This window comes from Lutra lutra, chromosome 6 (assembly GCF_902655055.1).
Source record: "Lutra lutra chromosome 6, mLutLut1.2, whole genome shotgun sequence".
Lineage (NCBI taxonomy): Eukaryota > Metazoa > Chordata > Mammalia > Carnivora > Mustelidae > Lutra > Lutra lutra.
This window is the reverse complement of record NC_062283.1, coordinates 3,292,444-3,301,801: the sequence shown is the minus strand read 5'-3', so window position 1 is coordinate 3,301,801 and position 9,358 is coordinate 3,292,444. Positions and strand designations below refer to the sequence as shown.

The 9,358-nt window shown below is 38.7% G+C and overlaps 2 protein-coding genes across 3 annotated transcripts; one reads left to right on the top strand and one right to left on the bottom strand.

Moving 5' to 3' along the window:
• Positions 1–2,471: 2,471 nt before the first annotated feature.
• LOC125102052 (histone H2B type 1-A-like) lies at positions 2,472–2,894 on the bottom strand. The gene has a single exon (XM_047732743.1). The coding sequence runs from the start codon at positions 2,873–2,875 to the stop codon at positions 2,492–2,494; it is 384 nt and encodes a 127-aa protein (XP_047588699.1). The 5' UTR covers positions 2,876–2,894; the 3' UTR covers positions 2,472–2,491.
• A 231-nt stretch (positions 2,895–3,125) lies between these two features.
• LOC125102042 (histone H2A type 1-H-like) lies at positions 3,126–4,411 on the top strand. 2 transcript variants are annotated; one of them, XM_047732730.1, is made up of 2 exons: positions 3,126–3,206; positions 3,312–4,411. In XM_047732730.1, exons 1-2 carry the CDS (start codon positions 3,126–3,128, stop codon positions 3,519–3,521), a joined length of 291 nt encoding a protein of 96 aa, XP_047588686.1. In that variant the 3' UTR covers positions 3,522–4,411. The 2 variants fall into 2 exon arrangements, with proteins under 2 accessions (XP_047588686.1, XP_047588685.1); XM_047732729.1 differs by having other exon boundaries at positions 3,126–3,541.
• The last annotated feature ends 4,947 nt before the right edge of the window (positions 4,412–9,358 follow it).

The window sequence follows — 9,358 nt, the reverse complement described above, 5'->3', positions numbered from 1 at the left end:
TACACATTGGATTTCATAGATCTAATTCTTTAAAATGCAAATTATAATTTTATCTTTATTACATGCTGAAATTATACATTTTTGGTATATTGGATTAACTAAAATATTTGAGTAAACATAATTTCACTAATTTCTTTTTTCTACTTTAAATGTGGCTGCTGGAAAGTTTAAAGTGACATATATGGCCAATGTTTGTGGCTTGCATCATATTTCTGGGCATTTTTGAAATTAAAAATGTATGCTCTGCTAAAGACCCTGGGTAAGAGAATGAAAAGACAGACCACAGATGGAGAAAATATTTGCAAATCATCTATATGATAAATGACTTGTACCTAGAATATATTTTAAGAAATGCCTGAAACTCAACAGTAAGAAAATCAACCCAATTAAAGAATAGGCAAAAGATCTGGACAGACATCTCACCAAAAAGATCTACAGATGGCAGATAAGCATTTCAAAAGATCCTCAACATAACTGTTATTAAGGAAATGCAAATTAAAACAATGAGCTATTACACAAACCTATTATTCGAATGGCTAAATCCAAAACATGACATTGCCAAATGCTGATGAGGGTTTGGAGCAACAAGAATTGTCATTCAGTCCCTGCTTGTGAGAATGCTGAGTGGCACAGCCGCTTTGGAAGACAGTTTAACAGTTCCTTATAAAGCAAAACATATAGCCCAGCAATTGTGCTCCTGGTCTTACCCAACTGTTTCAAAAATTATGTCAACATAAAACCTGCGCACAAATACTTACAACTTTACTTACAATGGCTAAAAAGTGGAAGCAATGAAGATCCCTTGAAATATGTAAATGGAATTCAAGGAGCGCCCTAGACGGCAGATAGAGATCTGTGAGTCTACCATAGATTTTTAGACCAAGCACAGTTGGTCTATCCACACAATAGAGTTATTCAGTGATAAAAAGGATCAAGATAGTAATCCACATAACAAAAATGGATAAATCTTAAATACATGCTGCTAAGGGAAAGAACCAGCCTGAAAATCAAAACTTCTCAACTCCAGAGTTGATCAGGATTTGGGAGCTGTGCAGATACCTGCTGTTTTATAAAGTCTTATTAGGGCAGCTGGGACCCCTGACTGGAGATGATGCCCCCTTCCCATACAATGTGGCACAGATGTTCCATCTATCACCTCCTTCAGGGACTCCTGGCTAAGGGATTCAGAGGTTCTGCAAGGGCATGTGACACTTTTATCCTATGAATTTTTACTATACATATTCAACTAAATGGCATTTCAGTTTATTTTTATTTTTATTTCTTATAAAGAAGATGTATATACATTAAATCTTTCTAGAAAAGGAAGAAACTAGAAATTAAGAGTCAAACTGAGGATTCTAGCTGAACCACAGGTTTCTGGGAAGTAGTCATAATAATTTGATTCCTTCTCTTTTTTTGGTCAATTTCCATGGCCTTTTTCACTGATTTTTTAAAATGCTTGAGGGCTCTCTCAGAAGAGTCCAGATAATTATGACAGATTAGATCTTGTACCTAAAGTCCTCTGCCGTGATTACTGGGCATCCTATTTTGATAAATTCTGTATGACCCAATTTGGAACACTGTGGTATTTGAGCCTAGTAATACATGGTACAAACACAATTTAATGATCCAATCACAATATAAAAAACAAGTGGCCCTATTATAACTTGTAATAAATGATGCAAAAAAGAGTGAATTCATTAATGTTACTCATTTGCCAGTTGATTGGGGTTAGCCAATTATCGGGCTCCAGTGTGAATTAGTTGGCACGGCAAAATGTCCACATTCCTGTTAACCTGCTCTTGATATATAGCCCAGTTTAGAAACCACAATACATGTTCGGATAAAATCAGACCAAGAAATTCTGGGCTTTGGGCCTCAAATATCAGCAGCTTATGGGCAGCTAGCCTGACCCAAAGAATTTTTTCACACATCACAGCCAATGTACAGAGGAAGCAAAACAGCTGTAATGCTCCCATACTAGACAGTCTTAAGGTCTGTAAAGTCTGTCCACAGCTCCAGGCTTTCACTGTTATCTGATACAAAGTACTTAAAACTAATATTTTTTCGAGAAAGGGAAGCCATATTCCTTATGGCTCTCATGGCCCATGGAAGGATCTCCCTGAGGACATGGGATTACTGGAATTTTCTTCTGTTCAAAGAATTCCCTTCTCTGAATTTCTTCACCTAGATATAAAGTCTCACTGAAAATGCTGTAAATGCATAAAGAATCCAGTTAGGTGTTTACTACTAAGATAGTCATGCAACCACTCCAGTGAGACCTCATTATTTCTCAAATATACGGTGTGAGCAAAGTGAACTTGGCAAAATGGACCAAGAAATCTATTTGCTTGCTACACCAGCAGTTTCCAAGTCAGAACACCTACCCACATACATTACAACTAAGAAGAGCCTACAGTCTTTTGGAAAGTGTGGGTGGCTCTTAAAAGAGCCTTTGGATTCTAAAGCTTGTCTAGTGACTGGAGTCGTTTTACTTGGAGCTGGTGTACTTGGTGACGGCCTTGGTGCCCTCGGACACGGCGTGCTTGGCCAGCTCCCCGGGCAGCAGCAGGCGCACGGCCGTCTGGATCTCCCTGGACGTGATGGTCGAGCGCTTGTTGTAGTGCGCCAGGCGGGACGCCTCGCCCGCGATGCGCTCGAAGATGTCGTTGACGAACGAGTTCATGATGCCCATGGCCTTGGACGAGATGCCCGTGTCGGGGTGCACCTGCTTCAGCACCTTATAGATGTAAATGGAATAGCTCTCTTTGCGGCATCTCTTACGCTTTTTCCCTTCTTTTCTCTGGGCTTTTGTTACTGCTTTCTTGAAACCTTTCTTGGAAATGGTAGTGCCCTTCGAAGTCAGCTCTGGCATGACTGGTAGACAGCTCCAATGTGGCCAACAACTGGCATTCGGGGAAGCCAAGTGTGGTATTTATAGGCGCAACGCCCAATGACACGTTGGGCAGCCAACATCCGATTGGTCAATGGGTAGTGGCGTGTTTTGGAGTGAGGTGATTCCAGGAACATCCTCTCATTGGTAGAATAATAGCCAATCAGATAAATAGGCCTGGTGCCTGGCCCAACGGAAATTTTCTCCGTTATCACACAAGTGTTCTTAAGCTATGGCAGGTCGGGGCAAGCAGGGCGGCAAGGCGCGCGCCAAAGCCAAGACGTGCTCGTCGCGGGCGGGTCTGCAGTTCCCGGTGGGCGGCGTGCACCGCCTGCTGCGCAAGGGCAACTACTCGGAGCGGGTCGGGGCCGGCGCGCCGGTGTACCTGGCGGCCGTGCTCGAGTACCTGACGGCCGAGATCCTGGAGCTGGCGGGCAACGCGGCGCGCGACAACAAGAAGACGCGCATCATCCCGCGCCACCTGCAGCTGGCCATCCGCAACGACGAGGAGCTCAACAAGCTGCTGGGCCGCGTCACCATCGCGCAGGGCGGCGTGCTGCCCAACATCCAGGCCGTGCTGCTGCCCAAGAAGACCGAGAGCCACCCTCATAAAGTCCACTCCAAGTAATACCTCAGAAGCAGTAAAGCTTAGCGAGTAAAAACAAACACAAACTGAACCAAAAGCTCTTTTCAGAGCCACCCACATTTTCTGAGAAAGAGCTTAGATTTACAAAAAAGTTAACAAAGAACAGTAACGGATTCACCTGCAATAAATAAGGATTTAGTTGACCACAACTCTTTTTAACAGGACGCGGAAAACTACCTAGTTAATGGTGACTGAGACCTCTGAAGCAGTTTGCTTTTACGTGCAGTAATTTTTCCAACGGAACTGTTTTAGCCCTCCAGAGTACACAGCCATCTGGCAGGCTCTTGGGGGCAGAAGTGCCTCTCTTTGGCAAAGGAGCAAACTTAGATTAGGGCTGTTGTGACAACAACAAACTTAGCACCAAACAAGGGGTATGACTGGCCTTTTGAGCCTTTGTGGATTATCAGAACATTGTGACTCAGCTCCTTGAGATCATTAACCTAATCCCACCCACTGCTGCAAGAATCCGTAAGAGGGCAGTGAGATAGGCTGGTCTGTCACTTATGGTTTCTTCTCTTGTCCCATGAGTCCTCTAAAATCCTGAAATTTATCAGAACTGGACCACATTGAACATTCTACCTAGTAGAAATAAAACTGACATGCGACTACCTTCCCATCTTAAACTATACATTCTTACACAGTCCAACTAAACTCACCAGTATGTTAATCAACCAATAATATATGACCATCATATAAGAATGGCACCCATAACACAATGCTGGAAATAACTAAATTTGTTGCCTTCACTGGAATATAACAATATTATTAAATCACTGACCGTTTTCTCTTTAAAATCTAGCAGGAAAATTTGGGATTCCCCAGATGAATCTCCTCTCCCTTTGTTATCACAGACAAATTAAATCCTACATGATATAAGTAATTTTATTCCTAACACCTTTCTTTTGATTCTCCTTAATCACAGCCATTCAGGTTCTGCTTAGATTCTAGGCTGCTATCTGTGTTCTTTCTGGGCAGTTTAGGATCTTGTATTATCTTAAGGGCCCAGGTGGGACCTAAATCCAGTAATAACTGGTTATAAGAAACCAAAGAGAAGACACAGAGAAGGGAAGATCACGTGAAAGTCGAAGGCAGTTATTAGAAGTGATATGGCTACAAACCAAGACACACTAAAGATTCCTGGAAGCCACCAGAAACCAGGAGGGAAGCATGGGACAAATTCTCTCCCTAAGCACCCAGAAGGAACCAGTTCTGTTAACACTTGATTTTGACTTCTTCCTGCCAGAAATATACAAGAATAAACTTCTGTTTTAAACCCCCAGTTTGTGATTTGTTATAGCAGCCATAAGAAACTAATACTCTCTTTTAAGAGAATGCAAAGACAAGCTATAGACTCAAAGAAAATAGCTGCAAAGCACATATTTTACAAAGGACTAGTACTTAGGATATATAAAGAACTCCCAAAACTCAACAGTAAGAAACTAGTCAACAATCCATTTAGAAAATGGATGAAAACATAAATGGATATACAGATGGCACATAAGCACATGAAAAATTAAATTAAAAAATTAATTCAAATTAAAACCACAATGAGATGCCATTATACACTGACCTGAATGACCAAAATCCAAAACACTGACACCACCAAATGCTGGCTAGGAGCTGAAGTAACAGTACAACATTACAGTGATGGTTGTAGTGAAAAATGGGACTTTGAAAAACATGGTTATAAAAGTAAACATTAGCTTACTATTTGATTTAGCAAATGTGATATAGCTAAGATTATGTGTGTGTGTATGTGTATGAATACCTCCCAAATGTTTATAGCAGTTTTATTCACAATTCAGTTCAATAGAAGACTGGATAAATAAACTATGGTACATCCATACAAGGAAGTTTTATTCAGTGATAAAAAGAAATGAGCTATCAAGCCATGAAAAGGTAGCAGGAATCTTCAAAGCATACTGCTAAATGAAGGAGCCGGTCTGAAAAGACGATGTACTACATTAGTCTAATAACATCCTGGGAAAGGCAAAACTATAAGAACAGTAAGAAGACCAGTGGTTGTCAGGCTTTGGTGGTAAGAGGGGGCAGGGATGAACAGATGAAGCATCTTTAGGACAAGGAAACCGTTCTCTGTAATACTATATGGAGGGTACATGACATTATGCACTTGTCAAAACCCACAGAACTAACTGCACAACACAGAGTGAATGCTAATGTAAATTATGGATTTTCATGAATAATAATATACCAATAGAGATTCATTAATTGTAACAAATGTGCCACACTAACACAGTGGCAGAGGAAGTATATTAGGTATATGCACTTTTTTTTTTTAAAGATTTTATTCATTTATTTGACAGACAGATCACAAGTAGGCAGAGAGGCAGTCAGAGAGAGAGGAGGAAGCAGGCTCCCCACTGAGCAGAGAGCCCAATGCGGGGCTTGATCCCATGACCCTGAGATCATGACCTGAGCAGAAGGCAGAGGCTTTAACCCACTGAGCCACCCAGGCGCCCCAGTATATGCACTTTCTACCCAATTTTTCTGTCAACTTGAAACTGCCTTTAAACATAAAGTCCATTTTTAATTTTTTTAAAAGATTTATTTATTTGAGAGAGTGTATGAGAGAGAGATCATGAGAGGGGGGAGGGATAGTGGGAGAAGCAGACTCCCAACTGAGCAAGGAGGTGAATGCAGGACTCGATCCCAGGACCCTGAGATCATGACCTGAGTGGAAGGCAGATGCTTAACAACTGAGCCACCCAGATGCCCAGAAAGTCTATTCTTTAAAAAACAAAACTCCAAAAGATTACCTACTATATAATTCATTTTACATCACATTCTTGAAATGACATAAAGAAACAGAAACTGTATTAGTGTACCAAGAGGAGTGTGGGTGACAGAGAAGTGTCTGTGCTATAAAAAGGAAAATATGAGGGATCCTTGCCATTACAGATTGCCATATTGATTATCTCAACGTCAACATCCTGGTGGTGATACTGTACCAAGTTTTGCAAGATGTACATTTTGGGGAAACTGAGTAAATGCTACACGATATCTGTAATATTTTTTACAATTGCATGTGAATCTAGAATATCTCAAAATAAAGTTTACTTAAAAAATTTTGGGGGGCACCTGGATGGCTCAGTCGTTAAGCGTCTGCCTTTGGCTCAGGTCATGATTTCAGGGTCCTGGGATCGAGCCCCATATTGGGCTCTCTGCTAAGCGGAAAGTCTGCTTCTCCCTCTCCCACTCCCCCTGCTTGTGTCCCTCATCCTGTCAAATAAATAAATTAATTAATTAAAAAAAATTTTAAAGGATGCAGTTGAAGTCATGCTGAGAGGGAAATCTAGCATTAAATGGTCATATTGGAAGAGGAGAAAGTTCTCAAATCATTACTACAAACTTCCACATAAAGGTATAGAAAAAGAAGAGCAAAATAAGTTCAATGCAAGAAGAAAGAAAGATAAGAAAAGAACTCAGGGAGGGCACCTGAGTGGCACATTCAGTTAAGCATCTGACTCTTGGTTTTAGCTCAGGTTCGTGATCTCAAGAGTCAAAGAGATCCAGCCCCGAGTTGGGCTCCATGCTCAGCATGGAGTCTGCTCGAGTTTTTCTCTCCCTCTCCCTCTGTCCCTCCTGCTCTTGCTCTCTCTCTCTTTAAAATCAATCAATCAAAAAAAAAAAAAAATAAAAAAGAGAGAACTCAATGAGATTAAAAACAAAAACAAAAAAAAAACAATAGAAAAACCATGGCAACAATGTTTTTTAAAAAAATCAATACAATTGAGAAGCTCTATCAAGACTGATAATAAAAGAGAGAAATTACAAATCTCAGAAATAAAACAGGGGTATATAACAGATCATTAAAATGATAATAAGGGAATACTGCAGGCAACCACAAACTAGAAGAATTCATCCAAGACAAATTAGAAAAATGGAATATTCTTATAACTTTTAAAGAAATGGAAATAATAACAAAAACCTTTACTCAGATAAGATCTGTAGACCTAGATGGTTTCAACTGAAGAATTCTACCAAATGTTTAAAGAAGAAATAGCACTGATTTTATAAATCTCTTCAGAAAAATTAAAGAAAAAATAATTCCCAAATCAATTTATGATTCTAAAATTAGCTCAATACTAAAATCATATAAAAATAGTATAAAATAAAACTACAAATCAATATGCTTATGAACACAGGAAAGAAACAATAATAGCAAACCAAGTCCAACAGTGTATAAAGATCAAGGAATGCAAGACAGGTTCAATATTCAAAATTAATCAATGTAATCTACCATATTGACAGTATAAAGAAGCACACTATAACCATAGTAATGAATGCAGAGAAAATGTTTGACAAAATTCACTATCCTTTCCTGACTAAAAACTCTCAACAGAGTATAGAATTTCCCGAGTGTGATAAAGGACCTCTACAAGTATCCTACAGATAACATCATATTAATGAAAAGAGAGTCAGTGCTGCCCCATAAGATCAGGAACAAGGCAAAGATATTCATTATCACCATTACATTTAACTTCTGAAGTCTTACAGAGAGCACAAAAGAAATTAAAGACACACGGATTTGAAAAGAATAAATAAAACTCTTATTTGAAGATGATGGGATTGTCCATGTGGAAAATCACAAGGACCCTACAAAACAAACCAAAACCAAAACCAAAACTCCTAAAACTTAATAACTGAAATGTAAAAGAACTATAATATCAAACAGTTTTGAAAAGAAAGAATAAAGTGGGAGGAATTACTCTTCCCAGTTTCAAAGCTTATTATATATTATGGTGATCAAGACTGTTTGGTAATAGGAAAAGGATAGATAAATAGATTAATGGACCAAAATAGAGAACCCACAAATAGTCCCACACAAGTAGGGCTACCTAGCTTTTGACACTGATGAAAAAGAAATTTAAGGGAGGAAGAATAACCTTTTAAACAAACGATGCCAGACCAATAGGCAAAAATAGGAAACTCAACCTAAGCCTCACACCTTTTACAAAAATTTGCTTAAACCTGATGGTAGATTCAACTGTAAAATGTAAAACCATGAACCTTTTAGAAAGGAAGAAAAAATCTTTGGGATCTAGAGCTACACAAAAAGTTCTTAAACATGAAACCAAAACCATCCAGGAGAGAAAAAAAATTGGTAAATGTCATCAAAAGCAAAAATGTTTGTTTTTTGAGAGTCCTGTAAAAATTAAAATGACAAGCTATAGACATAAAGAAAATAATTGCAAACTATAAATATGACAAATCTACATTTAGAATATATAAAAAATTTCCCAAGCTCAATAGTAAAAAACAAAAAAACAAACAAACAAAAACAAAACAAAACAAAAAACCTATCCCATTAAAAAAATGGGCAAAATCACTAAGGGACATTTCACAGAAATTAATAAACATTAACATTAATAACCACTAGGGATATGCAAATTAAGACTCTGATGAGATATCAATATATACCTATCAGGCAACTAAAATAAAGAATAGTGACAACATTGATTGCTGGCATAAATGTAGAGAAATTCCATGTCTCATACATTGCTAGTGAGAAAACAAAATGTTATCGTCACTTTGGCAAACTTCTTGGCAGTTTCTTAAATTGCGAAAGGTATTTCTTAAAATGTGAAAGGTATTACCATATGACCCCATACTGCCGGTACGGAGCACTCATCCCAGTGAAATGAAAACTGACCTTTACACAAAGACCTCTGTGTTCACAGCAGGGTTTTGGTGGTTTATTTTTGTTTAATCCGTAATAGAAAAGCTAGAATGTCCTTTAAAAGGTGAATGTTAAACAGCTGTTATTTATACCTACCACGGAATACTATCGAGCAAAA